This window comes from Carassius auratus, chromosome 17 (genome assembly GCF_003368295.1).
Source record: "Carassius auratus strain Wakin chromosome 17, ASM336829v1, whole genome shotgun sequence".
In the NCBI taxonomy this organism is placed as follows: Eukaryota; Metazoa; Chordata; class Actinopteri; order Cypriniformes; family Cyprinidae; genus Carassius; species Carassius auratus.
This window is the reverse complement of record NC_039259.1, coordinates 12,131,061-12,146,095: the sequence shown is the minus strand read 5'-3', so window position 1 is coordinate 12,146,095 and position 15,035 is coordinate 12,131,061. Positions and strand designations below refer to the sequence as shown.

Here is a 15,035-nt window from a genome sequence, read left to right as displayed (position 1 = left end):
CTAGCTACTATTACATGTATTCTAATTATTGTAATAATTATTCAATGTAATTATTTATTGAACAACAGCGTCTCCGCCTCCTGTTTCGCCTCCACCTCAATGTAATGCAAAGACATCATGTGACTTTTTACCTTATTGAAATCCAATGTAACTAATGAATTTATGCAGAACTATGATTGGTAGCATCTCTGGTATCTTTTTCCTGAGGGCATATAAGGCCATAGGTGCTCTATTCTATCACCCCTCCACCTCTGATAGTGTAACCTTGGTGACCTGTCAGCACACATCAGCAGAAAGCAGCCAAAAATACACTCAAGGAAACCGTGTATGATCTTTCATCTCTCACCCCCTGCAGAGGTGCTGCTGGACCCGAGCCGGACCTGGTGCCCGTCCTCCACGTGCCAGGCCGTGTGCCAGCTGAAGGAGTCTGACACAACGCTTCCTCAGTTGGTGCGGTGCAATGTTTGCACACTTGAGTTCTGTTCCGCCTGCAAGTCCAGCTGGCACCCAGACCAAGACTGCCAAGAGAACGTTCCCATCACCGCGTTTCTGCCCGGAGAGAGCAGGTACTGTTGCCTTTTTAAGACTTCTTCTAGATTCGGTGAAAATTGAGTTTAATAGAAGTGAATGTGGCCTGTAAACTTTAAAGTACTTTGTTTTATCATTGTAGCCACAGCAATGACAACTTTACATGATTTTAGTGTGTGGGGGGGTGGATGCTTAAAGGGATAGTTCACCCAAAAATGAAAATTCTGTCATTTTAATTACTCACCCTCGTGTCATTCCAAACCTGTAAGACCTTTGTTCATCTTTGGAAGACAAATTAAGATATTTTTGATGAAATCTGAGGGCTCTCTGGCCCTCCGTAGACAGCAATGGAACTGAAACATTCAACATGCAACAGAATTTTCAGACCTTTTTTTGGTGTAATTGTCAATTATATAACTTTCTTGATTAAGTAATATGTAATTGTAAAGTGACTGTAAAAATGACAGGAAAAACTGTAGAACATCAAATTATTCACACATTTTAGGAGAATAATTAATGTAAGAGGATTTATAAAATTATTCGGTGCCATTCCAAAGTTTGGGGGGTTTTTTTGTACTGAAATGTAATTTTTTCAAAATTCGTCAAGAATGATCCTTGAACATTCTATTATTGAAATAATTCTGAAAAGAAATAAAAATCACTGAATCATTGCTTACACAGAAATATTAAGCAGTGCAACTGTGCTCTAAATAAAAAAAATTTCAGCATATCAGAATGATTTCTGAAGGATCATGATACTAAAGACTGGAGGCTTCTTAAAATTCAGCTTCACATGGTTCAATACAATTTTAAAATTTATTAAAATAGAAAACGGTTATCTAAAATTGAAATACTATTGCATAGTACTACTGTTTTCTGTACTTTGATCAAATTAATAAAGCCTAAGAATAAGACGTCTTACCTAACCTAAACTTTTCATATTTTTGCTTTCCAAAAAAAGGGAACAGTTCTCACTATTAACTAGTTGCTTATAATCATGCCTTTTATTAATATATTGGGCCTTATCTTGCACCCAGCGCAATTGACTTTGTACACCGACGCATGTGTCATTCCTATTTTGCACCCGCGCAAAGCGCGCTTTTCCCTCCACAGAAGCACGTCGCTAAACTAGTGAATGAACTTGCGCTCCCTGGGCGGTTCAGCGCAAAAAAGGAGGCGTGTTCCGGCGCAAACAATCCCTGGTGCTGTTTTGCTGTTCCATTAAACAATTGCGCCACTGACCAGAAAAAACCTAGTCTAAAGTTAGTGGCGCGTTGTTCATTATGCTATTTTAAGGGCGCATGCTTGACCATAAAGTATAGCGTGCACAACGCGCATACACTTTGCTCATGTAATCTACACAGATGCAACAGTTATTTTTGCAAATCATAAACTGTTACACTAAAAAAAAATATTAACACATGAGATGACGGAAATCATTGTGGTGTGCCACGAAGATGTGAAAAAATAGGCATAAATCTAGCTTACAAATTATTCAGGCTAATTGTAGTAATTAAGGATCAGACCTGTTTGCCCAATAGTGGCAAGACATATAGGCTATGTAAGGACATCTGACAAATATGTTTGTCCATCAAGAACCAGGAAAAAAATCGATGAAACAATTGTGGCTATTTCCTCCCACGCCTGTTTAACCGACGCAATTTTGGGTGGGTTTCTCCCATCCCCATACAACACAACTTCTCTGTCTTTCACTGCTCTTACAAGAACATCAGTCTCCTCGGCTGTGAACCGCTTCTGGCGTGCTCCTGGTAAATACGCCATAATAATAGCAATCCATAATGGAACTTGCGCACCTGCTTTTAAAGGGAATGTTGGATGACGCTCTGATTGGTTTATTTCACGTTACGCCCAAACCACACCTATGAATAATGAAGCTACTTTAGACCAACCCATTTTAGATTTGCGCCGGGCGCAAGAGCCATTTATCCCGCCGGGAAAATAGCAACAGCGCCGAGACCCGCCCACAAAGTTACTTGCGCTTCGCGCTTTCACACTTGCGTTTCAGATCGTTAAAATAAACCCCATTGGGTGTTTATTAGTGCTTTATAAAGCACATATTCTGCACGACCATATTCTACATCACTAATTAAACTCAATACCTAAACTTAACAACTACCCTAAAGGGGGGGTGAAATGCCATTTCATGCATACTGAGTTTTTTACACTGTTAAAGAGTTGGATTCCCATGCTAAACATGGACAAAGTTTCAAAAATTAAGTTGTACGTTTGAAGGAGTATTTTTGTTCCAAAAAAACCTCTTCCGGTTTGTCACAAGTTTCGGAAAGTTTTTTTCGAGTATGGCTCTGTGTTACGTTAGATGGAGCGGAATTTCCTTATATGTGTCCTAGGGCACTTCTGCCGGAAGAGCGCGCGCTCCAGTATAGCGAGGCTGAGCAGCACAGACATTTCACTGATCAGAGCGATTCACTGATCAGAGCGAGAGCGTCGCGAAAAGTCACAAAAGAAGTGTGTTTTTGGTTGCCAGGGCAAGACAACCCTGCACAGATTACCAAAAGAGAAACAGCATTAAGGGACCAGTGGATGGAGTTTATTTTTACAGAGCATCAACGGAGTTGTGCAAGTGTTTTTGTTTGTTCCCTGCATTTCGAAGATGCTTGTTTTACAAACAAGGCCCAGTTTGACGCCGGATTTGCACATCGTTTATTTCTTAAGGATAATGCAGTCGCAACGAAAAAGGGTCACGATCGTTTGTTGGAACCGCAAGCGGTGAGTAAAACTGCTTCAAATATCTCTGTGTTGTGAACTTAGCTATCAGCGCGTGAGCACATCAAGTAAACAACATGCGATGTTGTCATCAAACTGCACTTTCCACATGTACAGCTTAAAAAAAAAAAAAAAAAAGACGACATAAAGTGGAACTTAGTCATTTTCCAAAACCGCTAAGCAAATATATACAGTTTCAGTACATACCACATAGAGACGCCTTTGCTGATGCTGCTCTTGTTAAATTTCAGCCTCTGGATCTGTGTCACAGCTTCCAAACACTCTCAACTCAAAAGCCATCTGGTGCTCGTGATTCTTTAGCTCCGCCCACACGTCACGCCTCTAGGCGCTCATGTTTTTCCGGGAAAAATCGGTACAGACTATCTTTCTCTTATAAATATAATAAAAATAAAGACTTTTTGGAGTTATGAAGGGTGCAGTACTACTCTATAGGTACTCAAGATTAACAGAATATTGAGTGAAAACGAGCATTTCACCCCCCCCTTTTAATATTAATAAGCAGGAAATTAGAAGTTTAGTGAGGCTAAATTCATAGTTAACAGTTGTTAATTGCAAGAATTGGACCTTTTTAAAGTATGATTAAAAAAAATAATAATAATTGGCCCCATTCACTTCACTTGTAATGTCTCACTTGTTTGGAATATTCCTTTAAGTCTTTCTCCTCCCCATTTATCAGCAGCTACGCCTCGGTGTAGTTTTGTCTCTGTGATGTGCATTTAAACGTTCCCATCCTCCTTATTTGTCCTTATGTGAATCCAGCTGTCACGATGAGGCTTGTTGTGTGTAATGATGTTCAATGTTGATGAGTTGACAGTGAGATTTGTAACGAAATACCAGGATCCGTCTGTGTTTTTCTGCACTATTGAACATATTCCTCATTCAGTCTAGGGAAGGATCTTCTGCTTCTAGTTGCAGAAGAGCGCTTTGCTCTCTGCTCAGTAAGCCAGAGATTCATGCGCAGGTGTTATTTGTCATTCCTGTCACACGCTCCCTTCATTCAAAAGCGAAAGCATCATTGCTTGATCCTTGATCTTGGGTCGTACAGGAATGAACACTCAGCCTGCTGTGAAGTGCATTGCTTCACTAATACACCCTAGAGCCTTTCAAGTTTATAGCTCAGTTTCTGTATCATTTCATGTTTGAGATTGCACCTAAACTCCAAAGTATATCTCAAGGGGAGATAAACAGTTTTTAGATGGCTTGAAATCAAATTGGACCCAATTTACACTTTAAACGGGGTGTTGTTTCCTCAAGGAGCTAGGAGCGGACATGCCTCCCTTTTAAAACAATGTCTTGATTTAGTCAGTGTAAATATAATTAAACTATATTTGGAAAACAGAGGGGGTATCCTGAGCCACCCTGTGAACTAATGTCATGGCTTTGCACAGTTAAACAGTTAATTCTTTAATTTGTTTTTAGATTATTTGAATTTTTACAGTTTACTTGATAAATTATTTTACATTTTTTCAGATTTTCACATTACAGTTTTTCATAAGACTGTTGAGTTAGCATTATCTTGGTGACATATCACCATAATTTGCTACAACAATGTAAATTACATTTCATAAAACAAAATATTGAAGTTGGGAATGGATGAAAAATGGATGTACAATCCCAGTGAATGTAAAACTTTCATTTGCAGCTGACTGAGAACTCTCTCACACTGGCCTCAGGCCAGCTGCCTGATATGGCTCTGTGGGAAGAAGAAAAAAAATATCTTGGCTTATTACAATTAATAAGCCCACTTGTCATAATAGAATCAAATCTGATGGCTATAATTAGGTCATATCCTACATAATTAATTACTCCAGTCTTCAGTATCACATGATCCTTCAGAAATCATTTTAATAGGCTGGTATTGTGCACAAGAAACTTTTCTAATGCTGAAAACAGTTTATTATTACTTAATGCTTCTATATATATATATATATATTTTTTTTTTTATTCATGTTTGCTTCTTTTGTGAATACAGAAGAAGAACAGGATTTTTTATTAATTGTAAAAGTCTTTACTGTCTGTCATATTTGATTAATTCAATGCACCCTTGCTGAAGAAAAGTATTAACATTAACATCTTACAAAAAAAAAAAAAAAAAAGTACTGACCCCAAACTTTTGAAAACTGTTGTATATTGTGTGTGTGTGTGTATATATATATATATATATATATATATATATATATATATATATATATATATATATATATATATAAAAAATCAAAACCGATATAACAGTGAGTCAGACTCTGCTGCTGTTTAACGTCCTGTGAGAGGTTTGCCGCAGAGTGTCACTTCCCTTAGATCAATAGACTGGGAATTGTCCTGGAAATGAATGGGCTTGTACCTGTCAGCTCGGTCCCTGTGGGTCAGCCTCTCCATTACCATTGAACACTGTCCCTGGCCCGCAACTCTCTAGTACATATAAAAGCAAAGGGCCTATCTGAGTAAGAAAAGGAACTGACTGTAGTACCAGTATATATTTATATACTGGTTATTGTATATAGTACTGGTTATTGTATATAGTATATAGTACCAGTATACCTTTGTACCCCGCAACTGGAACGTAAAAATGGTTCATTTTAGGGATGCACCGAAATGAAAATTCTTGGCCGAAACCGAAAACCGAAAAAGAGAAAACCAAGGCCGAAAACCGAAACCGAAACACCGAAAGAAATTATGCCAATTATTAGTACCATTGCATTTATTGCTATGACCATGTACTAACTTTACTAAAATTATAACATTGCAATTGCATAAATTAATATTAAAGTTTCAAAGATAATTACAATTACATAACTTATTAAAAAAAAAACATAAAAATAAATAATTACAAATGATGCAAATATTTATTAAGCACATTGCAACAATGCACAGTATAAAATAAAATTCAAACAAAAAATTTATCCCACTCATGTGTATATTTAATAATAATGTACAGGCCTACTGGCCTGCAGAAAGGTTTTAAAATGAACAGTTCTCTCATAAAAACAAAGTGCATTTAGGTGAAGTGCATTTGAAATTGTTCTAAGTAGGACTAGAAAGTGCATTACTTCTCCAGTTGGCAAGACTGTTATCACTTCTGGGGATGGGGACTTCAGACAGATAACCATCTAGCTGTTGAGCAGTTGAGCTTGTCATCTGCCTGACATTTGAGAAATATTTGAGAGAGTGTATTTAAATAGGGCCAGGGCATAAATAAACATTTTTATCAAATTAAAGCAGAAATCTAGCAAAAAATCTAGCATAAATATGGCTACAATCTGATATTATGTATGTGTGTGTGTGTATATATATATAGTAGCCTAAAGAACAAAATAGCCAACGTATTATTATTATTTGAGGCACTTTCTTGCTGAATTCCACTGAACATATCAGACAACGAGGGTGCATGCCACTCATCTGGTGCAGAGATCAGTCTTTTTTTTCTGCGCTCTGATCTGTTTCCTGCGCTTGGCGCTTCTCCGTCTCCACGCGGGTTCTCCGCATCTAGCGCGGCCTGGATCATTTCTCGTGCGCGCTGCCTTATTTCCGCATCCAAGTAATGGTCTTTATAACGCGGATCAAGCACATTCGCGATGAAGTGCAGAGGATCCGAAAAGATCTCAGTGAGACGTGTGCTAACAGACTCTATAAGACTGTACTTTTATTTGTTTTCACTTCGTGGTCCGTCTAAATCTCTTTGTTAGAAGACGCTTTAGTGCTGCGAATAAAGGAATAAGAAGAGGGAGAATGTTCTCACTGGTGTTAAGTGAATATCGCGTGGAGCTCGTGGTGCACGTGCAGGTCACGGTTTCTGTTTGCGTCATCACAACATTTCGGCCGTGTTGTTTCGGTGATAAAAGTCTATCGGCCGAAAACCGAAAAAGTTTTCGGTGACCGAAATTTCGGTGCATCCCTAGTTCATTTTAACTGTACTATAATTTTTTTTTTTCCAGTTCGTTCTTTAAGGCTGACGATGACGATGCCCCCATAAAACGCTGTCCCAAATGTAAAGTTTACATAGAAAGAGACGAGGGCTGTGCCCAGATGATGTGCAAGAACTGCAAGCATGCTTTCTGCTGGTACTGTCTGGAGTCTCTGGACGTAAGTGCTCAATATCTCAGCTTAACATCATACTGCTATCTTAACTGTATTTTTATTGGTCAAGTGGCTGGCGCATGTTAGCCTTGAATCAAGGCCATAAATGCAAACAGCTTCCTTCATGCAGCTGTTCCAAACACCCACGTAGATGATGACTGGCCTCTCTTAATATTGTGTGTTTGACAGGACGACTTCCTCCTGATCCATTATGACAAAGGACCCTGCCGGAACAAATTAGGCCACTCCAGAGCCTCCGTGATCTGGCACAGAACGCAGGTGGGTGCTCACGGAAAAGAGCACATGTTTTCTTCCCCCTTTTTTCTCCACCGAGATCAGAATGAGTGCACGTGTGCCTACACGTGACCGAGTCGTAGGCATCCATTCAGACGGTGTTTATTCAGGAAGTAAGTGGATGTCTGTTCTCGAGCAAGTGATACCTGCTGTTTGACAGCAGACTATAATGCAAGACGGTCACTTTGGGACAAATTCACTAAAATTATTCATCAAATGATGGAGAAGAGCAGTATAACCAGACATGTATTTAGATGAGCCATCTCCTGTACTTCCTTCTCCCTTTGTGTTTCATCAGACTAAATAATAATAGAAGAATATTATATTGAAAAAGGCTGATTCTATAAGAGATTTCTAAGAAAACAACAACCTATTCCTTGAGTTAAAGACATATGCAAAGAGTTTTCAACATAAGGCTCATTAGACCCACTGTCCATTATGTACTTCTTAATAGCTTTGAAATAATACATTTTGTTATGGTTCAGAGATAAGCACAAATAGTGTTGGAAAAAGAGAAATACTAATACTCTCATTTGGTTAGAAATGAGAGAAACATAGTATGCAGAAAATGCTGTTTGAAACAATCCTATATATGTATAACTATATATATATATATATATATATATATATATATATATATATATATATATATATATATATATATATATATATATATATATATATATATATATATATGAGAGAGAGAGAGAGCATTGAAGTCGTTTAGTCTTTGCAACCCCTAGTGTGTGTGTGTGTGTGTGTGTGTGTGTATATATATATATATATATATATATACACACAGTACAGACCAAAAGTTTGGACACACCTTCTCATTCAAAGAGTTTTCTTTATTTTCATGACTATGAAAATTTTAGATTCACACTGAAGGCATCAAAACTATGAATTAACACATGTGGAATTTTATACATAACAAGAAAGTGTGAAACAACTGAAAATATGTCATATTCTAGGTTCTTCAAAGTAGCCACCTTTTGCTTTGATTACTGCTTTGCACACTCTTGGCATTCTCTTGATGAGCTTCAAGAGGTAGTCACCTGAAATGGTCTTCCAACAGTCTTGAAGGAGTTCCCCGAGAGATGCTTAGCACTTGTTGGCCCTTTTGCCTTCTGTCTGCGGTCCAGCTCAGAAAAAAGTAAAAAAGTTTTGGCCCCCTTCCTGATTTCTTATTTTTTGTATGTTTGTCACTCTTTAATGATTCAGATCATCAAACAAATTTAAATATTAGTCCGAGACACCACAAGTAAACACAACATCCAGATTTTAAATGAAGGTTTTTATTATTAAGGGAAAACTAAATCCAAAAAAACTTATCACAACTGAGTTTAATTTCTCTAGCCACACCAAGGCCTGATTACTGCAACACCTGTTCACAATCAAGAAATCTCTTAAATAGGACCTGCCTGACAAAGTGAAATAGACCAAAAGATCCCTTAAAAGCTAGACACAATGCCATGATCCAAAGAAATTCAGAAGCAAATGAGAAAGTAATTCACTTTTTTCTTTTTTCATAGTTTGGCTGGTCCTGCGACTTATTTATCAAAATTAATTTGACATGAACCAAGAGAAATGAACTAAGAGACATGAACCAAGAGAAAACATTACCTTCTCCAGCCGTGAGAGGGCGCTCTATGTTTGCTCTATGCTGACTTTAATGTATTCTCTTGGTTCTAAATAAATGCGACTTATAGTCCGAAAAATACGGTATGTGTATGTATGTGTGTGTGTATGTATATATATGTATATATGTATATATATATACACACACTGTATGTGTGTTTTTATATACACATTATAAATATAGACCGCGCACACACACACACAAACATATATAGATAGATAGATTTTATGCGGGAAATTAATTCTGATGCCCTTATTCCCCTTTTGAACCATTAAAACATTCAGAAAGATTCTTCAGACACTCATCATTTCATATGCCGAACATAATGTCATAAAGGTGAGATGTCCCTGAAACTATGGAGAGCTTTCAGTACTTTTGCACCAAGACATCTGTTGCTCTGCAGGGAGGACTGAGTCATATTGAGCTTTATAAGAGCACAATGGCTCTGTTCCAGTCCTACGAGTTTACATTTTATAAAGCTTCAGCCCAGCAGCATCAGAAATGTGATTCTTTATGAATAAGTAAAGATGGAGCTGCCGGGCTGAGCCAGTCCCATGTCTGAGCCATAGAGTTAGCCAACACTCGTCCATTACACCACTCAACCGTTCCACATGAGAGCTCTGACAGAGAGAGGAATAAATTGAGGGCTGTTTACATAGAAACAGAAATAGTTTGCAACGTTGAAATTTGTCCCATGATAAATGAGTGTAATTTTGATGCTCGGAATGCTGAGAAGATTCCGCCTAGAAATAGAGGTCAGTTGTTTCCTATTCCCTGTGCAGAATTCAGAAATGGTTTTACATCCAGAGAAAATCAGTTTCACATGGTACTTGGTCCGACAGTCATGTGAAATATGTGTAATTTTCTTGGCCCATGATGATGAGACTAATATATATATATATATATATATTAGTTCGTGCATAAGATTAACTCGATCTCTGTTCCATTTTGTAACAAGTTACGAATTGTGAGGATCTGATGCCCCTATGTGGTTAAAGGTAATGCTACATCACAAAAAAAAAAAAAAAAGAAAAAGTTTTAGTTTGGTATTTTTTTTCCCCTTTTTTTGTTTGTTTTATATCTGTTCTCACTTTTATTGACAGCGTAGTACAAACTTATTCAGATGTATTCAGCAACCCCGAATGAATTTGTATATAAAATGTTGCTCAATACATTTGTATAGTTTTTTTGCAAGTGGGATTTTTGGTGTTAGCCAATGCTACACACCTATCAATTATTCTGCAGATGTGTGCAGGGTTAATTTTCTATTGATCGACGGCAGAGTAGAAAGACTTCAGAAAACAAATGTGTTCATATATTGTCTTTATATATTTCACTGAAATTAAAAAAAAAATATATATATATATATATATATATAAAAATCTAAAAGAAGAAGCCAACTACTGTAATAACTCAATATATTGGAGGAAGAATTAAAAGTCAAGATTTTGTTAGCATTTACTCACGCTTGTGTAATATATTTAATAATATATTAAAATACAATAGAAATTTATATTTTGGGTTGGAATTAGGTTAAAAAAAATTCAAGGAAAGTCACAATGACTCATATGATAATGAAAAAAAATATTGAAAGAATATAAAATCTTGTCTCTTCATTAAATAGTTTATTATTTTAAGATGAAACAAATGGTTTACTGAATTTTATATTTAAAAATGATTATTTTAATAAAAATTATTAATTATTTTAAAATAATACATAATTGGACTTTTTAGCGACAAGATTAGTGTGTTTTGTTAAAATTTCATGTGGTATATTAAATGCACTATTCATTTTTACTTGCTGGTTAAACCAAATAGCATTCGATTTAAACTCATCTAAATGGTATGAAAGCTTCTGAAAGCGAATATAAAACCAATGTGAATACAAAAAGTGTTGCAAACTAGATTTGATTAATTTTTCAGGACCATCTTATACGTGATTTGCAGTCATGTGACATTTTCATCTCTTTCTCCGCAGGTTGTTGGAATCTTTGCCGGTTTCGGCCTCCTCTTACTGGTAGCCTCTCCGTTCCTGCTGCTAGCCACACCATTCGTGCTGTGCTGTAAGTGCAAGTGCAGCAAAGGCGACGATGACCCTTTACCCACCTAAGAGCCCGGCGAGAGCAGTCCCTGGACGGGGAACTTCGGTCATCTCCTTTAATCGTTTTTCTTTTCCTCCTCCGCCTTCGAGCTCTTCATCAACCGGTGGGACATCTCACGCCGCGGTTACTGTCACAGCTAGCTGAGTAGGCTCCATCCCGGCAGACCTGATGAGACTAACGGAGACTTCATGAGCCTGCTGCTTGCTTAGGTGGAGGATTCGAGAGCTGGGGGTTCCCTCCACAGTAACAAAAGAGATGTTACTGAAGGAGCACAGCGCTGTCCCATCCCGGCGCTTGTCTGTTTTGTGGATGTTTCGCATATTTGGCTGTTCTGGAGGGTTCTGTTCTAATAGAACATACAGTATATTCAGTGTGTTTATGTCTGTTTCTATGTGTATAGTAGCATTTCAGTCACACGCCTAGTCTTTATTACTTGTTTTGCACAGATAAGGGGATTTTTGTCACTTTAAATGCTCTAGAGTGAGTAGATTTCAGTTTGGACTCAAATTGATAGCTAAAATGGTACTTTAAATGTTTAATAACTGCTACATTTTGCATTCATTAGTTTGCTTTTTTCATGTCAGTTTATTGTCTTTTAGTCTGAGACTTCTTGACAAACCTAGTTTGATTTGGCAGATTTTGGCTGTTGATGTCATAAGGAAATGATATTTGCCATTTACATTTCTCTCAGTGCACTTAAATGTTGTTTCTTGCCTTGAGTGACCTCCTTAAAACATAAAAATTATTCCAAAGCAGGGCTGTTTTGTGAGTTTATAATGCCAAATATTGATCTACTGAAAGTGTCACTCAAACGACACTTTAACCTTATAATCTGAACACCCAACATTTAAATGAGAACTGTCAAAATACTGAAACCAAAAAAAAAAAAAAAATGCCATGTATTTAACTTTTTAGTATTATTATTTAGTTTTTTCACTTTGTGATAATTTTCTCCAGTGACTTATGACATCTGGTCATCTTGTAATTTTTATCAGATAGTTTGAAACTTGCATACAGTTTGTATCACTTATTAAAATAATAATAATAATAATTTTGGAACAGTCCCTGTAATTCTGGCTGGGATTATACACTGATTTCGAGACTGTATGGCTTAACATATGTACAAGTCCAGCACTGTATCTATGCAAGTTCATATAACTTGAAGATAAAAAAAAAAGCTAAATGGTTGTTATGGGCAAGTTGGTGTGTTTTATTTAAGAAAAAAGGCAACATAGTTCAATTTATGTTCAAAACTGAGTCTGTCAGTTTCTGAAAAGCCATTACAAATACTATTTAAAATATGTCTTTCATTTAATAGACTGATTTTAAAATACTGAATGTCAACATCTTGCTAATAGCATGTGTATGTTCAAAAACTGTTGCACCGTGTTAACTCAGAAATTAGCGCTGGGCATCCAAAGTAAAAGTTTTTGTGTACATAATATATGTGTGTGCGTACTGTGTATATAGTGATGTGTATATAAATACAAACAAATGCATGTATATATTTAAGAAAACTGTTATGTTTATATATTAAATATATTTATATAGAATATAAATATGCATGTTAATACATGTAAATATTTTCAAAATATATATTGTACATGTCATATATATATATATATATATATATATATATATACATACACACATACATAATGAATATACACGGTACACACACATAAATTGTATAAACAAAACCTTTTATTTTGAATGTGATTAATCGTTGCCCAGCACTATCAGAAATATTAAGATCTGAGCACCTGCCATATGTGTAGCTGGATAATATGTAGCTCATTAGGTTTCCTTAAAATCATTTTTTAAGATTCCCTCATCTGCCAAATTTGAGGCTGATATGAGAAGGTGAATTTTTTCACAGTATTCATAAAGTTGGTTTTTGGTGAATATTTGATGCTAGTCACCTCCATCTTTTGGTAGCATTAGCTCGTTTTAGCCTTAAAGTATTTGAGTACCTCACTGGTTTTCTCCTGTAGCCTATTTGTTTTTGTTTTTTTTGTTGTTGTTTTTTTGTTTATCCTCAGGTCCTCTTAGATGAATAATTTTGGCACGTTTCAGTGTGATGTTTAAATAAATACCTTAATGCATATGTAGTTACCACATTGTACATGAAATGGCCATGATTTACAGTATAGTAATACCGTCTCGGAATTGATTTTGCTGCATTATTTTCTGATTATGACGAGCAAAAATCAGCATGATGGATAAAATTAAAGCACAGCATCAGTCAGTTATGAATAGCACACAAGTTACTCAGTCCAGCTGAATCTATTTGAGCTTATATTATTTGGCCATTTCATGTAGAATATAAATGCTTACATATTGACAATCGTGCCAAGCAGGTTTTTATGAAATTGATGAGGGAACATTTTCTGACAGTGGGTAAATATATACTCCGAGCAGATCTTTAATGTTGTATGGGCTTTAAAAATTAAGTTAATTGTGTTTCATTTATGGTGTATGTATATATTTTGTTGTAATACTCCATTTGGTGTTCTTTTTTCGTTGTATATGAATTATAAGTTGTACAATATAATCGTTTTCTTAATTCAGGGTTATTGAATTCACCTGTTCATTCAGTCAAGTTGTGTCATGTTCCCGTTTGAAACGCTGTTTGTTCCTCCATCAAGTTACAGATAATTGTGGCTTTACATGTAAACTGGACTCCTTGACATACAAGATCTTGCAAACAGCCAAAAACTGTATCGTTCCTGTCTGTAGGAATTTGCTTGTTGCACAGAACTTAGTCTTGCAGACTGGTTTCTATATTTCCAGATGAAACTCCTGTAAGCTCTTATAGTTTGGAGTTAGAGCAAGAATTTGGAATGCATGTCTTGTTTTGTCTTTTTCTCAACAGTGGTCTGTTTGTATTGATGTTTATCTTGCACTCTTGACATTTGCCTATTCCAGGTATTAATATTTTACTTTTTTGACTTGTACCGCTTTGTATTTGTAGAGATGCTCCTTGCCATTGCTTTTAAAACTGGGTTTGCCTTTTACTCTTCCTTAGGTGGCCTTTTTTATGTGTCACCTGTTTGTGTTTGATACTTCATAAAGAACGTGTTTTATTCTTTGCGATTCAGAACCAAATTCTATTTGTATGTGAAGTATCAAAGATTAAAAAAAAGAAATACAATTACAAACATACTAACACTGATATTACAATGTATTCCTCTTTATCATTTTTTTCTCTATTATTTTGGTTGTCTTCATTTTGTTTCAAATGTCAATTAAACTGTTTAACAGACCACTATTGAAAAAATATATCATTAAAACATGGATTCAAAAATGTTGTATTATGTAATTTCATGATGTGCTGAAAAATAAAATAATGTCTGCCAAATATAGCTAAGAAAAATAATTTCAGTTTAGTAATTTAATTGTTAAACTGCTCAGTTCTGTTCAAAATATTTAAAAAAAATAATAATAATAAATGTTTTGCTGTATACACACTCTAAATTAAATAGTTTTTACTACGGCAAGTAAAGAGAGTTATTGGAAGATTAATTTTATTTATTTATTTATTTATTTGCACGTATTAAATTTTGTTTATCACGGTGAGTTAAAAAAAATCTCAGCACTACACCGGAAGTACATTTGAAAAGTAACTTAAA

At 35.8% G+C, this 15,035-nt stretch overlaps 1 protein-coding gene across 1 annotated transcript in view; it reads left to right on the top strand.

The window, feature by feature from the left end:
* The window catches only part of rnf144aa (ring finger protein 144aa), a 34,537-nt gene extending 22,241 nt beyond the window's left edge, over positions 1 to 12,296 (top strand). Inside the window, exons 5-8 of the mRNA XM_026285860.1 lie at positions 356 to 566; positions 7,227 to 7,374; positions 7,558 to 7,647; positions 11,280 to 12,296. Coding sequence (XP_026141645.1) covers positions 356 to 566; positions 7,227 to 7,374; positions 7,558 to 7,647; positions 11,280 to 11,411 — 581 coding nt within the window. The 3' untranslated portion in view covers positions 11,412 to 12,296. The remainder of the gene's footprint in view (positions 1 to 355; positions 567 to 7,226; positions 7,375 to 7,557; positions 7,648 to 11,279) is intronic.
* The last annotated feature ends 2,739 nt before the right edge of the window (positions 12,297 to 15,035 follow it).